General features: G+C 38.4%; 1 protein-coding gene across 3 annotated transcripts in view; it reads left to right on the forward strand.

Annotated features, from left to right (window-relative positions):
• The window catches only part of USP9X (ubiquitin specific peptidase 9 X-linked), a 94104-nt gene that overhangs the window by 42711 nt on the left and 27586 nt on the right, over positions 1-23807 (forward strand). For all 3 annotated transcript variants that reach the window (XM_044442142.1, XM_044442141.1, XM_044442143.1), the window contains 17 exons: positions 1946-2041; positions 3073-3284; positions 3702-3942; positions 4255-4404; positions 4516-4636; positions 5137-5267; positions 5552-5830; positions 7476-7601; positions 9214-9339; positions 13631-13797; positions 15183-15291; positions 15832-15978; positions 16173-16319; positions 16825-17047; positions 17766-17986; positions 20674-20864; positions 22788-22961. In XM_044442142.1, coding sequence (XP_044298077.1) covers positions 1946-2041; positions 3073-3284; positions 3702-3942; positions 4255-4404; positions 4516-4636; positions 5137-5267; positions 5552-5830; positions 7476-7601; positions 9214-9339; positions 13631-13797; positions 15183-15291; positions 15832-15978; positions 16173-16319; positions 16825-17047; positions 17766-17986; positions 20674-20864; positions 22788-22961 — 2861 coding nt within the window. The remainder of the gene's footprint in view (positions 1-1945; positions 2042-3072; positions 3285-3701; positions 3943-4254; positions 4405-4515; positions 4637-5136; positions 5268-5551; positions 5831-7475; positions 7602-9213; positions 9340-13630; positions 13798-15182; positions 15292-15831; positions 15979-16172; positions 16320-16824; positions 17048-17765; positions 17987-20673; positions 20865-22787; positions 22962-23807) is intronic.

Consider the following 23807-nt stretch of genomic DNA (forward strand, 5'->3'; position numbering starts at 1 on the left):
ATTCCTCTTGCTTGGCCAGTCCTCCTTGCAGCACTATATCTCTTTCTACACACCACTACACTGATTAAGTCTTCCCCAGTCTCCCCAGTTAGCCCCAAAGCTTCCCTCCTAAGTGCAACTGAGGGAGCATCCTGGTATATAACCATGTTATGTATTTATTCAAGTTATAGCTTTCTTTTTTCTTAAACTTAAAGCTGCTTACATAATTCTCCCCCTGCTCTCAATCTTATCCCCACAACAACAACCCTGTGAGGTAGGTTGGACTGAGTCTGACTGACCCAAAGTCACCCACTTGGTTCCATGGCTGAGTGGGGCTAGAACCCAGATTTCCTGAGCCCGTCCTGTGCTCTTAACCACTATATCAGTGCAAATTGAAGGGCAAGCAAGGGAAAAATATGGTGGCTTTACCCTCATGGTATCCCAAATATTCAATGGAAATGGGTATCATAAATTATTTGTAGAGATGCTTCTGTAATAGTTTTACTTAATATTCTCAAATATTAGCTGGATGATGAATGAAGGGGGTAGCATCAGTACAGTGCTGAGACTCAGTGCTTATCTTGCTTTGATTCCTGACATGTTGAACCATTGCCTGGACACAGTGAAGGATTGGATGTAGGTTAACAAGCTGAGGCTCAATCCAGGCAAGATAGAGGTGCTGTTGGTCAGTAGGAAAGTCAGTCCAGGATTAAAGATGCAGCCTGTCCTGGATGGGGTGATACTTTCTCTGAAGGATCAATTTTAAATATTGAGGTGCTTCTGGACCTAGAATTAGTTCTAGAAGGTCAGGGAGCTGCTGTGGCCAGGAGCACCTTTCCCATCTTCAACTGGTCTGCCAGTTACATTCCTTTTTGCAGAAGACAGATCTGGTTACAGTGATACCAGTTAATCTTCTCCTATTTAAATTATTGCAACACTACATGGGGCTGCCTTTTAAGAGTGCTTGGGGACTGCAGCTAGTGAAAAATGCAACATGTCAGGATGCTTTCCAGCACACATGTCATTTGTTGACCCTGTTCCACTGTTCTAATATAACATGCACTGGCTGCCATTCTCTTTCAAGGTTTTAGTTCATATATTACACACACACACACACACACACACACACACACACACACACACCCTAAATCAGGGGTCCTCAAACTTTTTCAACAGGGGGCCAGTTGAAAGGTGCTGGCGGTGGGTGTGGGCTGGTAAGGGTGTGTGTGCGGCGAGGCAGGGGCTTGCTTGTTCAGAGATTGTTTTCTCCGAGTGAGTCCAAAATGATCTCCCCGCAAGCAAGCCGCTGCCTCGCCCGCATGGTGGTGGCAGTGGGCGCTGGTGCAGGCATGGCAAGTCCAAAATCTCTGACGTGGGCCAGATAAATGTGTATGGCAGGCTGGATCCAGCCCGCAGGCCGTAGTTTGAGGACACATGCCCTAAATGGTCTGAGGCCAGACCGGAAGACCACTTCCTTCCTTATGAACTTGCCTATAGCTTAAGAACTTTTCAGATGCTCTTCTGCTGCATATTCCACCCCTAAAGTGGGAACATAGAGTACGGCATTGTCTGTGGCAGCATCCTTCCTGTGGAGCTCTATCCCATAGAAATTTAAGCTGGTCCAATCTTTGTTCAATTGTAGTCTAGTTGTTAAAACTTTTTTAAAGTATTTTTTAGTATTTTGAAAGCAATAACTCTACACTGTTTAAACTCTGTTTTTTAAAATCTTAACTACTCTTAATTTGCCACTGGTAATTTTTTTAAAAAATTCTTTAAACTTTTAATGGTAAGTTTCCTTGGAGGTTCTATTTGGGCCCTAAGGTGATCTCAGCAAATTAATTTGGAAATTAGTCAGGTGACATAATCAAAACTAAGGTTTTACCAGAAACCATTTTCAGTAGAATTTAAATACAACTATGTTGTACTTGCACTTTAAAGTAGTTCATGCTTTGTATTGTGACTTTAGGTTGTAATTCAAGGAAATGATGACATTGCCAGTCGAGCAATAGATCTCCTAAAAGAAATCTATACCAATCTTGGTCCAAGGTTACAAGTTAATCAGGTAAAACATTTTAAAAGAATTCAACTTGCTTTTAATAATTGATGTTTTCAGTTGTAATTTCCATAGAAGAAAGCTGCCTTCTTTGTTTGAAAACTATATTGAAAATAGAATTTTACTCAATTTTGCTTTAGCTACTTCTAAGTAAAACAGGATTTCTTCTAGCATCAAAGGATCTAAGGTCATTGCTTGCTTTGTTTTTCTCCCAACAAAAAAAAAAAACATGCTTGGTTTTTTTTTTTTTGTAACAACAGACGCCTGTTAGAAACACCAGTGCTTCTAGACCTCTTCTCTTGAGTGTGCTGACTAACCCTTTGGCATTTTCTTTTGTCTGTACACTCTATAACTTATGGATGACACTCACGCAAAGAAACTTTCACCCTGATCCTGAGCATAATCACTGATTTTGTGAACCTAATTTTAACTGCCCAGGTTTAATGTTTCATTTTGCTGCCTTGGCATCAGCAGTAGTTCTCCCAGCTAAAGTGTTAATGTATTGTCAGAATGTAAGTGTAATAAATGTTCTTTGGATTTGTACCAGTTCTTTTAGTGTTGTAAAATATGATGGCCTTGTCAATGGATTGAATATATATAGATAATTTTTTCATAGTTTTTTTTAAATTACAAAAGACAAACCTCCATTGTATATTACTTGCATGGAAAGCACTCTTGAGGAGGAGGAGGAGGAGGAGGAGGAGGAGGAGGAGGAGGAGGAGAAGTGGGGTCAGTACGTATATCTGGATTGAGTAGAGCTGCAGGAATTCACACATGAGCCCTCTACAAAACTGGTAAACATAGGGGGTGAAGAGCCTTATGTGTAGGTTCTTTATTTAAGAAGTATGTATTCAGTATATGGATATCAGGAGTGGGAAAAGTTCAGGTGCATAAGGACCAGGGCCAGAAATGTAGCCCTGCCCTCATGCATGATCTGCACATGCGTAATAAAAGAAGAGAAATTCACTTCGTGTCTCTTGTTGTGACTGTTTTAGTTTAACATAATACAGCTGACCTGGTTTTTGTTGGCATTTCTGTAGGTAGTAATTCATGAAGACTTCATTCAATCCTGCTTTGACCGTTTGAAAGCATCTTATGATACTTTGTGTGTTTTGGATGGCGATAAAGACAGTATTAATTGTGCAAGGCAAGAAGCGATACGAATGGTGCGAGTGTTGACTGTTTTAAGGGAGTATATAAATGAATGTGACAGTGATTACCATGAAGAGCGAACAATCCTACCAATGTCAAGGTTTGTGGAAATGTTAGAATTACAGTGATTTAGGATGTGATCTTAGTCATACTTCTATACATGCTTAGCATTGTGATGCTTAAAACGTTTCCAGTGTAGCTTGTGTACACACACATACACATGGTAGAATAATAAGTTACATTTTAATTGCTTTAGTGAAAGGAAAATGAACATTTCTCTTAAGCAAGCTGTTACACAGACTATATACTATCCATAGCCTTTTAAAGTTTACTCTTATCCAGTCAAGTGAATAAGTAAAAGAAATCACAAGTAAGAATTTTTTCTGATCTCCTACCCATGTTAGTGTCCTGCTTATAAAATAACTGTCTTTAAGATAAAAAAAATAATATTTTAATTTGTTCTGGCAGCATTATATTCTGAAACTGTTTTAATGTTTATCTTTTCCTATATTCCCAGAGCTTTTCGTGGTAAACATATCTCTCTGGTAGTTCGTTTTCCCAACCAAGGTCGGCAAGTGGAAGATTTAGATGTTTGGTCCCATACAAATGACACAATTGGTTCGGTCAGACGTTGCATTCTAAACCGTATTAAAGCCAACAGTGCGCATACGAAAGTAGAATTATTTATTGGAGGCGAGCTAGTAGATCCTGTAGATGATAGGAAATTAATTGGACAGCTCAATCTCAAAGATAAAACAGTAAGTATGGTTAAAACTAATCTATTGATAAACCATCATATTTTTTTAATTTTTTCTCTGTTGATGTCAATGACATTATTTATAATAGTGAGATTTCATGTGACTAGGGCTTAATGTCAATTTAATACTTTATTTATTTAGAAAATTTCTATGCCGCCCCATTCGCCGAAACCTCGGGGCGGCTCACAAAACATTAAAATATAATACATTAAAAATATAAAACGAATCTTGAAATTCACTTGTTACAGTGATAAAAGTTTACAATTTTACTCAGTGTACTAACTTGGACCTGCCTATTAATTTCTCCCCTAGCTAATTACAGCCAAGCTTACGCAGATAAGTTCCAATATGCCTTCAAGCCCTGATAGTTCTTCTGATTCCTCTACTGGCTCTCCTGGCAACCATGGCAATCATTATAGTGATGGTCCAAATCCAGAAGTTGAAAGTTGCTTGCCTGGAGTTGTAAGTAAAAGAATTGCACACACAATGTAACTATGGTTTTAACCAACATTGAAATTTCCTATCAGATGTTAGGGGCTCATATCTTACAACACGTTTTTATTCTTATTTTAGATTATGTCACTGCATCCTAGATACATCTCATTTCTTTGGCAAGTTGCAGATTTAGGCAGTAGCCTAAATATGCCACCTCTCAGAGATGGTGCACGTATCCTTATGAAATTAATGCCACCAGGTAAAACTTTATGTTCATTTTTATTATCTTCTATAAACATCAGTGCAGTGAATGCTATCCAGAAGATTTGCACGCATTTGCAGAATTTTCTCAGTTGTCTGCTCAGAAGTTAGCTCCACGGAATTTGTTCGGTTCCTAATCAAGTTTAAAACTGGTATAGAGATTTAAGCTAAGCTGAAAACAGAAATCAGAGATGATAGAGCATACATACTGCTGTTATTTCTGTTTTAGAAACTGATAGTCTATTGTAGGAAATTCTTGGAAACATTCTAGTGTTTGCCACCTCTCCAGCGTGTAGCCTCTAATTGAAGATTTAAGCATAGATCTTTAAAAAAAAGACTGAAATCATATAACTTCAGCAAAGTAATCCATTTGTCTGTGCTTCCTGTAGTTAAAATCTGTATTTAAAACAATTTCAATATAAATCAAAGGTATCCTTTAAAAATCTATGTTGTATTTTTGTAGTGGAAAAATCATTTTGAAAACTGCTTTTATTTCAGATAACACTACTGTAGAGAAGCTTAGAGCTATTTGTTTAGATCATGCAAAGCTTGGTGACAGCAGCCTTAGTCCATCCCTTGATTCTCTTTTCTTCGGTCCTTCTGCCTCACAAGTGCTATATCTCACAGAGGTATGTAATATCTCATTTTTAATATTTTGAGATGTGAAAACTTCCTTCTAGTAGTATTTCCTACGCACTGAATATGGGATAGCATTATGTTAGTAAATACTCAGACAACTTCCCATACCATTGTCATCTTGGAAAAATAGTTCTGGATGAGGACTGTCATCACAGAATATAATGAAGATAATTGTATAAACATATTTCTACATCCTGCAGTCCAGTGTACCTAGCTTAAAGATGTATTTATTAAATTACTATTTTAATCTTCTTTCCCTCCCTTTTACTTCCAGGTAGTTTATGCCTTGTTAATGCCTGCCAATTTACCTCTGGGAGAAGATGCCACAGATTTCCAGTACAACTTCTTAAAAAGTGGTGGCTTGCCTCTTGTGCTGAGTATGCTGACCAGAAATAACTTTCTGCCAAATGCAGATATGGAAACAAGAAGGGGTGCCTACCTAAATGCTCTAAAAATAGCAAAACTGTTGCTAACTGCAATTGGCTATGGCCATGTGAGAGCTGTGGCAGAAGCTTGCCAACCAGTTGTGGAGGGCACAAACCCAATGTCACCGGTAATGCTGATTTTGTGTTCTAAACTGTGTACACCTGATGTTGTCATTTGTTAGGCATTAAATGTTTAGTAATACAACATCATACACAATTCACAATACTTAGTTTAATCATGTTATATGCAGTTCATGTTTTCATTTACAACTGACTTAGCATTTGAATTGAATATATTCATTTCAACCCAAATCTTGGAAATTATGGCCTTCAGTTTCTTCCTGTATGTGCTTCCTGTATTTGACTTTTTAAAATAGTGTTATTCTGAAACCAAGGTTCTGCACTGCATGCTGTTATCCTGAGTTCAGAAATTGTTTCTATATTATGTCATGCTAGTGATACTAATCTTTAACAAATTACATTATAGTCCTTTGGGCAGGTGTAAATAAATTAAAAAATTGCTTAGTTTAATTACAGCTGTGATCTCAGGCACCCTTCCCCAAACTGGTGCCCTTCAGAGGTTTTGGGTCAGAACTCCTTAATACTTGACCATTAACAATGCTGGCTAGGATTGATGGTAGTTGTAATTCTAAATATCTGGAAGGTACCAGATTAGGGAAGGATGCCAGCTTGTAAAGTGTTGTAAACCACCCAGATTGCTTCAGCTACAGGGCGGTATAGAGGAGGAGGAGGAGGAGATGATGATGATGATGTGACAATAAGAAAGAAGAATACATCCAGAGCAGCAGAAGTGAAACATGAAAATTCATATAGCTATTGGGATAAGATATAAGCTGGTGGACAGTTTACAAAGTTATCCAAAAAGATGTGTAATTTGCATATGAAATTACCAGGCATGGAGTAGATACAAAATAAAAAGACTGTGGGAAAAGTTGGCAAGGAAAAATTTTGCCCATAGTGGTAAGAGAGCCATAAGCTTTAGCTTTCTTTGAAGATTCTCTCTTGAAGCTTGTGCCTCACTTATTTTTCTAATGGCTAGACCACAGGACAGTGATGTTGCTGATTGCTGCATGGATATTGTCCTTGAAATTCATTGAAGGTCGTAATAAATTCTAGAGGTTGTATGGAGTTTGCCTATTGCTGTTGAAATCTCATTCTTAGGAAAGTAAGGGCAGTATCCTGTAAGATACTAGGGCTGATGCAAATTATGTTTCTTCCACGAGAGGTCATTGAGGGGCCATCGGTGAGGGTGTTCAAAGATAGGCTGGACATATGGTGGGCATGTCGTGAGTGGAGCCGGGGGTCAGTCTAGATGGCCCGGGCGACCCCTTCTGACTCGCTCTGTTTCTATGTTTCTGTGTTTTCCTAGCAGAATGCCACTAGCATTAGCTGGGTGTAATAGGTTTTCCAGGGAATTCTGCTTTGTCTCTAATGCTATTAATGTTGTGCAAGAGGTCTTTTGCACTAGTGTAAGATAATTTGTATTAGCTTTGGTGTCTATTAGGATATGGCCCACAATTCATAAAGAGCTATTTTACTAAACTTTATCAATTTGTATTTCTGTCTGGTTCTAAATCTTGACTTGCTAGACTAGTAGAGCATGTAGGCATCAGCCTTCCAACTCTGTTCACATAGAGGATGGTGGAAATATATTTTTCCCACTTGTGAATTTGTACCCTTTTTCCATGTTACTTTTTGCAATTAAACATACTGTGTTCTTCCTTGAAAATAATTGAAAATAAATTATTCCAGATCAATCAAGCGACTCATGACCAGGCAGTGGTCTTACAAACTGCTCTGCAGAACATTCCCAATCCAACCTCAGAGTGCATGTTAAGAAATGTAGCAATACGCCTTGCGCAACAAATATCTGATGAGGTTAGTACGGCCTTCGCTATTTCTGAAAAACTTCCATTCCCTGGTCTATGCAACACTAGTTCAGTAGCTAGTCTTAAGGTACTGATTGGAGAATAAGAGAACTACTATCTTTAACAGCCTGAGTTTGAGAACCCGTTACCCTAGTGTGTTTATCTTATTTATTTGATTTATATGCTGCCCCACTAGCCATAGGCTCTCTGGGTGGCTTACATCATAATAAAATCCATCATAAAACAATGTAAAAACAATACGATGCAATCATGTGTTAATAAAGCAGCCAGTGTCCTGTGTTTCTTAAAAATGTGTCCTTTTTTTCTAAAGCTTCAAAATGAATTCTTAGTCTAAACTATATATATGAAAATAAAATTGGATGCAAAAACAAACTAGTCCATCAGCTAGCTTTCTCCATTCTAAGAAGTTTGCTTTTCCTTAGCCGCCATGGATAGCTGAGTAACTTCTGGTCAGTCCAAAACGGTATTGTAAGGGCTATGGAATGTAAACATTCAAGGTCACTAACTTTGAGACAAACGCTAGGTATCAGTGAGTTGTATGTATCTTTTCTTGAACTCCTTAAAGCAGCCTGAGGAGGCTGCAAGTTTAAGTGAAGAAATAGTTGCCAAAGTAGATGGTACTGGGTTCAACAGACAAATAGCCTGCACTGATAGAAAGCAGCTTCTTATGAGATTTAGCTTCCAGTACAAAAACATACACTGACCATGGATAGATTCATGGTTTGGGGGGAATTTATTGCTACAGGGAATAACTAACAATCAGTGGTTTATAAGACTCATCAATCATTTAAGAAATGCAGATGATGTCATATTACTGGGAGAGAGCAACAGCAAATCGAAGCAACTCCTGATGAAGGTGAAAGAAACAAGTGCAATAGCAAGACTGCTGTAGAATATTAAGAAAACAACCATCATGACTACAGAAGGATTACAAAACTGTACCATTAACAGTGCAGACGTTGAAATTGTTTTGTACATGAAAGATGTTATATTTCTTGGCTCTGTTGTCATTTCAAATGGAGACTGAAACCAAGATATTCAATGAAACCTGACACTGGGAAGGGCAGCAATGAACTAGAAAAGATCAGGTGTAGGGGACATTTCACTGGAGAACAGGGGCAAGATCATCCATACTATTGTATTCACAATTAGTATGTATGGATGTGAAAGCTGAACGGTGAAGAAAGCTGACAGGAAGAAAATTGATGCATTTGAAAGTGGTGCTGGCAACAAGTGGGTCCTATATCAAATCAACCCAGAGCTTTCCTTAGAAGTAAAAAAAAAATGACAAAACTGAGGCTGTCGTGCTTTGGGCACATCATGAGAAGGCAATCCTCCCTATAGAGGACAATTGTGCCTGGGAAACTTGAAGGCAAAAAAACAAATGGAAGACCAAATATCAGATGGATTGACTCCCTGAGGGAAGACACAGACTCCATTAGGGAAGAGCTGAGCAAACCTGTCATGAATAGGATAGAGGGCTTTAGGGTTGCTACAAGTCAGAGATGACGTGAGGGCACATAGCAACAAAATTCTAGTTACATGTCATTTTTGAAATTGGACTTGCAAACTAATTATTTATGATGTGTTTCTGTTTTTAGGCTTCAAAGTATATTCCTGATATTTGTGTTATTAGAGCAGTACAAAAAATAGTTTGGGCCTCAGGATGTGGATCAGTGCAGCTGGTATTCAGCTCAAATGAGGACATTAGTAAAATTTATGAGAAGGTAAGGCATTTTAAGGAACATACTCTGACAAACTAGAAAGAGTAATACTTAGAAATGTTGGTTTTAGGTAGCCTCATTGTAAATGGTGAACAGTTGCAGTTTTAAATACGAGGGTTCTTCAGTTTCCTCACTTTTTAATTCTTTATTAAGAATTTCAAAAACAAATTACATCACTTTTCTACATAGTCACCTTCCTTTCTGATGCATTTTTCCTAGCATCATGCCAACTTTTTAATGCCATCAGCAAAAAATATATAAAATATATTTATAAAAGTGCAGAAACGTTTTGAAGAATCCTCATAAATTTCATTTTATAGCTTTTTCAGCTGCAATTTTAGCAATTTTAATATATTTGTCTCTGTTCTGTAGAGATAAAACCTTTATAACTTCTCTATAACTTCCAAGTTTATTAAGAAAATTATTCAGGCTTACCTTATTCAAACATAATTTACTTAGAAGCATTCTCAATGTATTTTGCTAGTTCATATCTCTGTGTTTAGGCTACTGTGTTTACCACAAGGTAGAAATTGCTTAATTTTTCATTTCTTTGAATTAAAAACTAAGGAAAAAGTAAAAATACATTTTTAAATTTTAAATCAGATAAAAACGCACAATTTCTTTCATTTAAAAATAACTATGGTGAAATTTAAACACAAACACACTAAGCCTACATCCTCTGAAAATGAAACAGTGGTTCTATTGCTTGTTCACATTGAGTACTTTTTGGTCTTGGTGACTCTCACATATGGGTTAATGTGTGGAACAGCATTTGGAACAAAGAGCCAAGGTTTTAGGGGGAGCCATGCCCTCTTCCTCTGCACATGCTCTAGGCATGGCTATCGGTTTCTCAGTTGTCTCACTTCCTTTCTGCCACAGTGGAAGCAGCATGCTCTCTACTTCACAGCCCCCCTGCAATCCTTTTTATATTCCATTTCTTCTGCGTTCTCTTTCTTCCCGCCCTCTGAGGCACTAATGAGAATTTCCTCTTTCTTCTGCTATCCTTTTTTCATGAGTTTTTCTCCTTTCTTCCTTTGCCTGTCAGAGACACATGGCCCCAAACCTTCTTCAAAAAGTGTACTCACTGCATTGGAAGGATTCCATCATCTGACTTAGAGTGCCTTCTGTGTTTCAGATACACAGAGAAGGAAGGCTGTTGCCCTCCTTGTAAGATTTTTATTAAATAGACCAGAGAAATAGGTTGTTGCGCCTTCATGCTCTCCCTTGGGAAAAAATCCTGAAAAAGACTTAAGTTGCACAAAGGTACTCCTTACACACTGCTTCAGCCTGTATCTTCACAAGAGTACCTCTGTCATCATCTGACCTCATGGAGGACCCAGTCACCTAACTTTGAGACAGCCATTGTGAGACGCCTATCCAAGTTATGATGGAAAAGACCATTGCTGTCTTCCGTATCAATGAATAAGGGAGCATGCAGTTGTTGTAGCTCAACCTTATTCTTGACATTTGAGAGTGTTGCCTATGGTACCTCATCATCCCAATTGCCATTCATCTGCCGGGGATGAGCAACACCATGGCCAACACACTAAGCAGATATGGAACATACCCAAATGTGTGCTAACTGCACTTAGGGCTAGTCAAAACAACATTTGTTAAATGGGAATATCCCAAAATAGACTTTTTGCCTTAGTAGAAACCTCCAAGTGTCACCAGTTCTGCACCAGAAAAGGTCATGACCCAAATTCTCTAAAAGGTACTTTTTCACACATTGGTGGGTTGTGCCTAACTTAAGCCTTCTTTTCTTTTCCACTGATCACAGAAGTGGTAAACCAGATAAAGAGTATGGGGCACATGGCATATTGTATACTCCTTGTGGCCCTAGCACTTAGGGTTGGCATGTCTTCTCTCTCAGCCACATTCATTCACTTTTCATGCAAACTGGACCTCAACCCAATAAACAGTGAACAGATCGGATACCCAGATCTTCTGTTTCTTTGCCTAACTGCATAGAAAGTCCTCAACAACATGTATTCTCTACCTAGGTACGAGAAGTACTCATAGCCTCCCACAATCCTTCCACTTGTACTTCCTGTGCAATGCAGTAGAAAAGCTTTCAGAACTTTGCCTTTATAGCTTCCTGTGACATACTCATCATTCTAGGCTTTCTTCTGTCACTTTAAAGTAAAAGGCCTAGACTTCTCATCTATCAGCGTATACTTGGCAGTGATATCATACTTCTAAAATACTATCAGTGGATTAATATCACTAATATACAAAAGCTTAGCTTCCTGAGTAACGTATACCCTCTAGTTACCTTATACCCTTCTGGAGTCCCAAGTTATGGAATAAACCCCCACTGGTGCCAACTTTAGTATCTTTGCAGCACCAGGTTAAGACTGTCCTCTACCACAAGGCATTTAATTAGCTTTCTATTATATTAGGGGTTTGTTAGCGACTGAAACAGGTCTTATGATTTAAATTGTATAAGCTGTTGTTGCTTTTTGCATTTGATTAAAATTTGGTTTTAAATTTTGTATGGCAACCTTTTATGACATTTTTATTGCTGTTTGTATTTTATGTGTTGTCGTAACTGCCCAGAGAGCTTTGGCTGTTGGGTGGTATAGAAATAATCATAATCACGACAACAAGTCCACCATGGAGTCTGTTTGTGGTACTGACTGAGCTAACCACTAAAGTATTAAGACCACTAGCCAGGATATAGAACTGTGTCTTCAAACCATGCAAACTGCATTCCTAGTTGCTCTAAATCTTGCACACAGAGATTTCAAACTCTGTGCCTTACAGCAAGATCCACCTTTCCTCAATTTTCACAAAGGTAAGGTGGTCCTCAGTCCCAGTTGCATTATCTTGCCTAAGTTGTATACCAATTTCACTTAAACCAGAACATAATGCTACTGGTTTTCCTTCTTCACATGGCTTCCTAGCTGGAGACCAGACTCCATTCACTGGACAAACATGAGGCTCTTACCTTGTTTGCTGACAGAACATCATCCTTTGGGAAAACTACCCACCTCTTCCCAGACCCAGCAAACACCAGCTAGTTTCCTCTCAGTACCTGGTCAAATGACTTACATCAACTATTTAGTAGGCTTACCATTTGGTTCACCTGCTGTTGCCCCTCCAGTTGAAATGTCACTCTGCAAGGGAAATAGCCTCTTCTTTTGCATTCATCAGAGAAATACCGATACAACAGCTTTGCATTGAGCCACTTGTGCTTAACCTTCCCCTTTTATCAAGCACTATCAGTTAGATGTCAGAGCCAGGCATGATGATTCCTTTGATATGGCTGTTTTTTCAGCCATTGCTTCATAGCCACTCCTACGTGTGAGTCACAGAGACCATGAAGGGGGACAGGTTTCTTACCTGTAACTGTAGCTCTTTGAGTGGTCATCAGTGTAGTCACACAACCCACCCTTCTTGCATATAATTCCTCACAGTTGCTTTTCACTACTGCAGTGGACCTGGAACTGAGGTGCAGTTGGAAGCCATACCTGGAGCACATGCAGAGAAAGGTGTTTCCTGCCAAAAAGTTCATTTAGTTCTAAAATATTCAAAATACTGTTTTGTGCAAGTACATTAACCCATATGTACAAGTGCACAGATCACCATGTGAAGAACAGCAGTTACAACCTGTCTTACCTCCTAATAAAGATGGACATTAAGTTTAGTTTTTTCCTCTCATAAAAATGGCTTTATGGAGCTTACCTTCCAACTCTTGCTTTTCAAATATTTTAGTCTTTGCCACTGTGCAGTAGTAGAGCTCACCTTCTTGCATGCAGAAAGTTCCAGGTTCAATCCCTGGCGTCTTTAGCCAAGACTAAGAAAAAATATTATGTTCTATCGTATTTCAATGTATTTTATTGTGTTGTAAGCCGCCCCGAGGCTTCGGCAAGGGGCGGCATAAAAATGTAATAGTAATAATAATAATAATAATAATAATAATAATAATAACAACAACAACAACAACAACAACAACAATAACAATAACAATAATAATAATCCCTTTTGGAACATTGAGGAGCTGTTTCCAGTCAGTGCTGATAATACTGAATGATGCAACTCATTAGTAACTGACTTGGTCACTCAGTTCACTTGTAAAGCCTGACTTTAAGATACCAGTAAAATAGCATGTGTCTCTCAGTGCTAGTTTGTGTCCGAAGACCAGACTTCATTAATTCAATGTATATAGGGCTCTTGCTTTAAATGTGGACAGTACATGATGCTTTAGGAAAAACACCTGTCTCTTAGTTCCTTTTTTCATATTAGTTCCTCTTCTCATATGTTTATTTCTTATTTCTGCTTGACTTTACAGACAAATGCAGGCAATGAACCAGATGCAGAAGATGAACAAGTTTGTTGTGAAGCACTTGAAGCAATGACCCTTTGTTTTGCTTTGATTCCAACAGCATTGGATGCACTTAGTAAAGAAAAAGCATGGCAGACATTTATCATTGACTTGCTGTTGCATTGTCACAGCAAGTAAGTGGTTTTATTTCTTCTTTTTAAAAGATTTTAGCATGCATTACTCTTTAAGCTCTTTCTTCCTGTATTTCATTTGATATTCTTTGTGAGCCTGAAGAAAGGAAGGAACTGGAGGGCCCCCTGGACTAAACTTTGTTACTATGTTTGTGGTGCGCCACACATTCAGGATGGAAGCTCTCCAGAACCATACAAAAGATTTTCCACAGCAACAAATTCTTGACTTTAGTAGACCTCACAGAGGCTGATCCTCATGTGCCTATAGCCCCCACGCACAAGAGATACTTTAGGGTTGCATTTAAACATTGTAATTTCCAGTGCTAAACCCTCTTTTTTGATCTAACATTAGCACCGAGTGTATTCATGAAGCTGGTGGTGCCAGTAGGTTGCCTTCAAGGAATACATATTTACCCCTATTGATGATATTTTATTCAGGGCTCTGTCCCATTTTAAAATGAGGAAAGGGCTCTCTACCTCCCTTTCCTCCCTGGATAACCATGGCTTCCAGATAAATACTAGACTGAGTCACCTTTGATCATTCAAAATGATCATCTGTATAGAAGCAGAAGATAACAGTGAAAAAAGAGCTTGATTTCTCTGGCCCCAGAACAGATCAAAAAGCTCCTGTATGAAATCAAATACATACGCAGGCAACAGTTACATGATCTTACAACCGTAGCCCACTGAGTTGGATTATGGTTTCCTGCAAAAACATCCTTCCATGTGTTCATCTTTATGTTTGCTACAATCACTGTTCTTTCTCTGCGAACAGGATATAAACCAGAAATGTCATCTTCCAGTTTTCCTGCCTGCAGATATAAGATTCCTTCCTCTGGTGGGGGCAAAAAAAAAAAAAAAAAAAAAAAAAAAAGATTAGTCGTAAAAATTCCCTTCCAGGATTTCATCAAAATTTTACTTAATAGATGCCAGTTTTTCACATTACCAGACTCAGAGGGTATAGGGGACTTGGTCCCTAGGGGAGTTTCAGGGTCCCCATATTATCAGCTATGGTTTGTTTCCCCCTGCTAGATTTTCCCCAGATCCTTGCCAGTTACACAGCCTCCAGCCATTTTGTGACAGCCATTTTGCAAATGTGTCCACATCATCTAAAAAGGTTGGGGACTCCTGAAATAAATATTTAGAAATGGTGCATGTAAATTCTTTTCCTACAGTTTGGTTCTTCCTGCAAATAGGAACCAGTGAGCAACAGTAACTAAAACTAAGGTTTTGCTTGATGTAAAGTAGCTTCTGTAATTTTAAGATTCATACATGATAGAATGCTCAAACCTCTGGGTAGAGCAGCATAAAACCTTTATATGCAATTTATTTTGGATTTATTTTGCTCACAAACTGTTAATAGAAATATCTCTGATTAACATTTTCAGAACTGTTCGTCAGATGGCACAGGAGCAGTTCTTCTTAATGGCTACCAGATGTTGTATGGGACAGAGACCTCTTCTTTTCTTTATTACACTGTTGTTTACTGTATTAGGGGTAAGACATTTAAAATGTACCTATTTATGCTAACACTAATGTGTATGAAATTCCTGATACAGATACTTTATTTCATTTGCCAGTGAAATACTTCTAGATTTTGTTTCCAAGAATTCAGTGCAATTAACAAATATATGTTATGTATAAGTTAAGGTATGGTTAATTTTCTTTGTGTTAAATATTTTGAAGTTTTTTCCTGCTGTGAGCCACACTTGACATGTTGCACCTACAGATGGATAGCACTTCCATGCTAGAAATGGCACAGAATATACATTTAGGGCACAGTCCTGTCAGTGTCCATAACCTCCCAAACTCAGGAGCTTTGCAAAGTAGGAGCACATCCTCTTGCCCTTCATTTTCTGCTAGATGGGCATTTTAAAAAAGATATATGCCTCCATTTTGATTTGAAATAGAGCTGCTAATTTCTTCAAGTCTCCCACTACTAAATATGAAAGGTTTTTGGATTGTTAAAAATAATTGTGTTGTGACTATTAATGCAAATACCCTTTCAAAATTACTCATAGTCTCTTTCTGTTTCAGAGCACTGCACGAGAACGTGCAAAGCATTCAGGGGATTACTTCACTTTATTAAGACATCTTCTTAATTATGCATATAACAGTAATATTAATGTGCCCAATGCTGAAGTTCTGCTTAATAATGAAATTGACTGGCTTAAAAGGATTCGGGTAAGTTTTTATTTTAACTTTGCTGATTGGGGTGTTTTAAAAATATATATTTACTGCTGGGGTCATCCAATTTGTAGGATGTGATGGCAGTAAAATATTTTTAATAAAATATATTAACATTTACTAATAAGATCAGGTGTTTTATTTGAAATTAATTCCAAGGACTGATGTGACTTTATGTTCTTCTTTGTTAGGATGAAGTGAAAAGAACTGGAGAAACAGGTGTAGAAGAGACTATCTTAGAAGGTCACCTTGGTGTAACAAAGGAATTATTGGCATTTCAAACTCCAGAAAAAAAATACCATATTGGCTGTGAAAAGGGAGGTGCTAATCTTATTAAGGTAAGTAATTGCTATGTAGAAATTCTGAAATCATTATGAAGTCATTAGCAAGGTGACGACAATCTGTTCTTTGCTTCTGAAAGATAGTGACAGGTCACTTCCTCCCCCTGGAATCGCTTTATCTGAGCAGCTGCAATCATTGCTGTCTTATTTAGATGTGAGCAGCAAGTGTGATGACAGCAGCTGCTTCAATGAAGGGATAAAAAGTGAACAGTTGGGTGTCCGTCATGGCATATCTGGCCTAAAACTTTTCATGGAAGGCACTTTCACTGATGGTGTGCCAAGCTGAGCCTTCAAGTTCTTTTCTTTCCTGCTCCACCTCAGTGTTTACTCCTGCCCTGAAAGGCAACTAAGAAATATTTTAAAAGGATAATATATAAAGTCATGCATTATACATTGAGTGTCAGTGATTTGGGGTTTTTCCTTGGAGTTAGTTCTTTTTCCTTCATGCTCTAAAATGCTTAAGACATTAATAACTGGATTTTTTTTCTTCTTTGCTTTTCAGGAACTAATAGATGATTTCATCTTTCCAGCTTCTAATGTTTACTTACAGTACATGAGGAATGGAGAATTGCCGGCTGAGCAGGCCATACCAGTCTGTAGTTCCCCTGCTACCATTAACGCTGGATTTGAGCTGCTAGTAGCACTGGCAGTGGGTTGTGTTCGAAACCTCAAGCAAATAGTAGATACTTTGACTGAAATGTATTATATAGGTACCGCGATAACAAGTATGTACTATTTCATAGATTTTATTTTCTATGTAATATGATGTATGCAAATACAGGTTATGCTACAGATATATTAATGGCAATTGAAGAATGTTTATGTTATAAAAACTTATTTGGAAAGAAAAAATGGAAGTGTTATTTGCTAGTTCCACTTTAGATGCAGTAACTATAATTGGTAGGTGGACTGCATAAAGAACAACTCTGATTGGAATTTCTTCCTGCCTATCCAAGTTTTTCTTGTATAGGTTATTGTTAGAATGTTCTAATCTCAGTTCCTTGCTCTATATCAGAGACTTGTCCAGAGGCTCTCAGTCTGAAATGGTTCTGTTGGGACATATTACTACGCTAGAAACTCTCAAACTGCAATGCTCCCGTGGCTGTGAGGAAACTCCAAGCACAGCCTTTTGGATGCTGCCCCTTGTCACTTACAGCCTCAAAAAAGTTAACTGAATTACAAATCTAATAAGAATGCAAGTGATCTTCAAATAAGTGTAATGGTTTAAAGGGATAACTTCCTATTTGACTTTCATTAGCTTGTCATTGTGGGCATTCTTTGACTGTATGCAAATATGAAATCTTTGTTTCATCATTAAGGACTAAAATAATAAGTATACATGCAAATGAATTCTAATTTCATTTGGCAAAGGTTGAAATATACTGCTTCAGTATTAAGCAGCTGTTCAGAAGTTAATTTTATAATTTATTTAATCTCTTCTAGCTTGTGAAGCACTAACTGAGTGGGAATATCTGCCACCTGTTGGACCACGACCCCCAAAAGGATTTGTAGGACTGAAAAATGCTGGTGCTACTTGTTACATGAATTCTGTCATTCAACAACTATATATGATACCTGCCATCAGGAATGGAATTCTTGCCATAGAGGGCACAGGCAGTGATGTAGATGATGATATGTCTGGAGATGAGAAGCAAGACAATGAGGTAGCATTAATTTTTCTTGCCACTAATAATTTTAGTGTCTTAGGCATACATTTTCCATTTCAGTATTTTCCATAATTCTATATATCCAATTACAACAAGGTGTATGTAGCGGTATGTGTTTGACCAAACAACAAATAGCAGGATAAGATGTGAGATTCTGAAAGTCCTAAGACATACCTCCAGTGGTATTATTTTGCTGACAGGACCACTTACACCAGTGAACCTGAGAAGAGGTGATTCCTCCTCCTCCTCCTCTCTTCAGCCTCTGTGCACTTTCAAAAGCTGTTCTAGAAGGCCGAAACATCCACTGAAGCTGCTTTTTGGGCAGCATAGAGGTTGCAGTGGGGAGAAAAGAAGACTCTGTTAGTAGATGTCTGTTAGCACAGTCAGATTTATCCCTATGCTTTTATGTTAGTTTTTAGCAATACAATTTTTTTTAAAACAGGGTATCACTTTTTGTTAAGTTAAACAACCAAAACTTTGTGTTCTCATGTTCATAAATGGTATCAGTGTGTGTACCTGCTTTAAAGTTCCTGATTGTTTCTTTCTCTGAATATTGTCTATATGTTCTTTGTAATATATTACTCAATTTTATTTAGGCATAAGCTTTTTATTGGCAAATTTTGAACAATAGTTAAAGCCTTCTGAACTTTTTCTCATCAAGCAACTGCTTGCCTTAGTTGAACACCCAGAACATTTAACTCTAGAATATTAGCATTCAGCTCACTTCATATGTAAAACTAATCTGAGAATAAAGAGAAAAGAGGAATTTGAGAGTGAGAAGAAATGTGATCCCAGCCGCAGCTTGGGAAACATTTGCTCAACTCAAACTACAATATGCTAATGAGAGACTGAAGAGTGCCTGAGGGGAGGAGATAAGCTTTCACTTTTAGTATGTGGCAAATCATAGTTTGCTTTCAAGTAAGGAACTAAAACTGCTGTTTGATCCTGGATTGGGAATAAAGATTTTATGAAATAATATTTTATGTGAAAATTAGCTGCTCATTCCAAACTAGATTTGGAAGCATCTAATTTAACCACATGAATGAAGGAAAAAGGAAGTGCAAGTGCCAATGTGTGTAATTCTGAGGCTTATTTCTTCCCTCTTGTGATAGGACACTAAGATTTGTAATAGAGTAACATAAGTCAAGTCACTGGATAATTCTCATAATAAGCCAGGGCTCAAAAGAATGTTATGAACTATTGAGTGTACTGGTTCTTGCTGCTCAATCATTGTGCTTGGTTCTTCCTACCTGTGGGTCTGACTGTAGGAAACCTACATTTGTAGCTTGTTTAGCATTTTGTTCAAAGCCTTGGGCTCATTGCTGTCCCGTTTGTTTGTTTGTTTGATACATGCTTTATATATTAAATAATATAAATGTATGAAGAAAAATTGCTCATGCTAGAGTCATAAGCCAAGAATAAACACTGACTAATAGCTGAGCACTCATAGAGCAGCAGATCAAAGAACTAGTTGGGATGAATGGTTAAATAAGCAATGAATGGGTAACCCTGTGCAAATTACTTAAATTATAGCGGTAGAAAGGTAACTTCAGTAAAATGGTGGTTAACTAAATTGGAATTAAAACAGTTCTATCCTTTCAGTAGATTTTGGATTAATTAGGGTCCAGTATGAAGGAGGGCACATACAAATTTGGTTTGCACAACTTAACCTGGTGGTTGTGAGTTATTTAACCCATGATGAGCTGTGGTGCATGCTGGACATGTTAGGCTGGACATGTTTAAGTATGCAGCCCCTAATTGGAGCTTGTAGTGGGTTGTGGAAATCCAGCTATCATGGGTTACTTGAAAGTTAAACTCTCACACGACCTTCAGTTAAGTTCTATGAGTTTTATTTAAACCATGAAAATCATTCAAGGGCAGGTCCACACAACATGCCTTGATCTCCAACTGTCCCATTAAAGGGTTGCATATATAAAGTAGTGACTGCACACACTTGTAATCTGACTTCCTGGAGCTGAAGCAAAAGTTTGAGTAAAACCTTTTTACAGTATAATTCCAGTAATTGAAAATAAGCCTTTGTGCTCTCTGTAAAAATATACAGTTAACAGATTGACAAGAATCCTTGACAAGAATCAGTTCATGAGTGTTTCAGCAAAAGACCCAGCCATCCCTGGGTTCTACACACAGAATAAATCAAATATTTTCACAGTTCCAGTGAAAGCAGGAAGTTACCAAGTTACCAGTGCTTTGCTTCCTGCAAAGTTTACTGCTGGTTGCTCTGGCTGAAATACAAGAGAATGGTGATTAAAGATCACTAATGGACATCAAATGATCCAGATAGAGAAACCTGGCTCCCAAGAATTTGTACTGTTTCACCAGATGCCTCTGTCCAACCCTCTTAAGTGGATGATGCGCTAAAGGAGATACTTTCTAAACACCTTCTTCTGCAGAGCCCTCCTGCTGCTGCTCTGCTTCCATAAAATAAGTTTTTGGTTAAGAAACAGGGTCCTCTGTCAAGATCAGGTTCCCAGCTGTGGAAAACAATCCATCTCAGCATCTTGCATCTCCACCCCACTCGGCTTTACCAGTGGGGTTGACCCAGAATTTGTATCACAAGCTAGCCCAAAGTATCTGTTCATGTTTGCTTGCTTCTTGTTTTGCTTCATTCTTTATGTATATAATCTCTCTTACATTGATTTTTTTCCCAAAAAAATACTTTAAAGAGCAATGTTGACCCACGAGATGAAGTATTTGGCTATCCACATCAGTATGAAGATAAGCCAACTTTAAGTAAAACAGAAGACAGGAAGGAATACAACATAGGTGTATTAAGACATCTTCAAGTCATCTTTGGTCACTTAGCAGCGTCTAGGTTACAGTACTATGTACCAAGAGGATTTTGGAAGCAGTTCAGGTAAGTGGGAAGTTAACATAAGATGAATTGTATTTATGTGAAATCTGCTAAACTAAAAGGGTTTATTTATAGTTATTTTTTATGATCTCTGTGCATCATACATATGGGCTCTGCATGCATGCAAGTAGCCTGTTTGGGAAGATTCCAAAGCTAATTATTTATTATTCAGAGGGAGCCCCTCCCCTGGGCACACCCTGGTGTGAGGGAGGGGCTCCCACCTGATCCTCAGTTCTTTGACCACTATTGTGCGTGAATTGGGAAGTCCCTCCTCTGCTCCTTGTAGCTATATGTTTACCTTCCTTCCATGAGTCCTTTCCTCTTCCACAATGATAGTCTCATGTCTTCAGAACTGAGGATCAGGCAGGAGCCTCTCCCTCATGCCCAAGGGAGAACTTCTGCTGAATAGTAATTGATTAGCTTTGGAATCTTCCCAAACAGGCTCCTCGCATGCACGCAGAGCCCATATGTGTGAATGCACAGATGACCACTCCAAGAATGACAGTTACAGGTAAGCAACCTGCCTTTTTAACTGAGAAAGCAAGATAAAATGACCCAAGGAGCAAAACATGTAACACTGTTTAGATGAAGATATTCAGGTAATTCAGACAGAACACTGTAGGATATGCGTATGGCAGGATGAAGGAACAAGCCTTGGGATCATGTAACCTCACTTACAGTGAAGAGAAAGCTTAATGTGTGAAATGCAGTTCATGCTTGTAAGTTCCTGTGTAAAAGTGCCTACCCACGTAAACAGACTACCCCCCCCCCCCCCCACACACACAGACTAGGGCTCAGGAGTAAGATGTAAGTTCTGAGGCCCAAGTAGATAATAATGGCTCTGTATAACAGGAACGAATGGGCATAATTGTCAGATCTACTTTGTTATTGCCAAAAATCCCAAGATCTGTCAACCAGATCCAGATAAAAAAGGCATACACTTAGAATTAAACAACATGGTGTCTGATATGTCCCAAGCCTGGATATTTGTTTTCATTACAAAACTGAACCAAGCAAAGTTCTTATGCACAAACATTCACTTCTGGAAAACTTTATCATGCTATTTTAAAACAATTGTTGCTTGAGGATATACTGAAGTCATGGAGAAATATGTCAGCAGATACTGTAACTTCTGCCTGTTTTGCTGTATAAGGTAGGAGAAGGCGCGGGACCCTAAGGTGTATAGCCTTTCATATGTGAAATAGAATTGGTTGTTTTTTCTGTTGCTTGGAGATGCATTTCAGGTGAGCCCAAAAGTGTGAAAGGGTATAAAATTATTTGAGCACATTTCAGGAGGAAGGGGGCTTACAACGGCCACAGAAGCTTCCCTTTCTTCCCTTTCTTTCTCTCTTTTTCTTCTCTGCTTTTAAACCCTTAAAAGCTGGCAGCTATAGTAGCTCAACAGTGAGACATTTTCTGTACCATTCTTTGGTCTTGAAGCACTTCTGGAGAGAATACTAGCAGTCTTTGAAGTGGACACGCTAGTGTTTTTTTATTGGGCAGCAAAGGCGTAATGGATGGTAGTGTGCACAAAAGTGCTCCCGTTGCTGCTGGTGCACTTCTGAAGCAATGGCTCTTGAGAGGATAAGGGGAGGGAGAAACTGTTAGAAGCCCCACCCTCTCCCACCACAAACTGCTCATTCCTTCTCCTCCAGAACCATTTTGGAGTCTAATCATGGTCCCAAATGACCTCCACCATTTTGTCACCTAGGAATGAGGTCACAGATTGTTGGGGATGGATGTGTCAATCTACTGCTTAGTGATTTATACTATTGGGTCATATATTTTATTTGTCTTTTTATTTAATTGCTACCTAATTATAAGATACACTTGTACTTACAGAAAAAGAAATTATGTAAACGTGATGTAAAACTCCTTGATTTTCCCTCTTTTTGTCTTATACTGAGTGAATCTTTTTCATTCTAGACTCTGGGGTGAACCTGTAAATCTGCGTGAACAGCATGATGCTTTAGAATTTTTTAATTCTTTGGTGGACAGTCTAGATGAAGCTTTAAAAGCCTTGGGTCACCCAGCAATGCTAAGTAAAGTTTTGGGTGGATCCTTTGCTGATCAGAAGATCTGTCAGGGTTGCCCACATAGGTAAGTGTTTCATTTAATAGGAAGATAGGTATATCTTTCTCATTTCAGAAAATCAAAGCCTGCTATTGTGATGATTGTCATCTAATGAAAATCCTGTCTTTGGAAGCGTACTGAAACTATTATGGGGTGGTCCCAAAAATATAAATATTCATAGCCATCATTTCAGATTTACCCATGAACACATGAGGAAAGTTAGCATAAGCCAGATTATAAAAATTAAATTGAAGCTATTTCCATCATTGTGATGGCTCAGAAAGGTACAACTGCAGCTGGTGAAGTAATACTATTTACTATATTTATATTTGAGTGTTGCCACAGAGAAAGTCCTCTTCCTCATTCCCACTAGCTGCACCTTGGGGCAGTGATAGAGTCAGCTGAAAGGTCCTTTAGGTTCTAGAGGGAATGGGCAGGAACTTGTAGCAGAGATGCTCCCAATGTGTAGAAACATAGAAACAAAGCTAGTCAGAAGGGGCCTCCTGAGCCATTTAGTCTCACCCCCAGCTCCAGCCGGCTCTGCTCATGTAATCCCCAACATGTGGCTGACCAATTGTTGTGCCCTAAAGCATTTAATACTTTAAAACTTGTAAGCAGCACTTTTTAATGCACCCAGCTAGTGAAGCTGATACAGGAGCACAGCGACATGCATCCTAAATCTTGTTTGATCAGCAGCCTTCAGCACCAACTGAAGTTTCTGAGTTCTCTTCAAGATCAACCCCATGTAGAGTGTGTTAACAATAGTCCAGCCTTAATACAATTAAGGCATGTATAACTTTGGCCAGATCTTGCTTTTGTGAGCTATCTCTCTGTGTGCATCCTGGTTCACACTGCTGTTTCCAGACAAGCAAT

Source organism: Varanus komodoensis, unplaced genomic scaffold (assembly GCF_004798865.1).
Source record: "Varanus komodoensis strain SLA01 unplaced genomic scaffold, ASM479886v1 scaffold4, whole genome shotgun sequence".
Taxonomy (NCBI): Eukaryota; Metazoa; Chordata; class Lepidosauria; order Squamata; family Varanidae; genus Varanus; species Varanus komodoensis.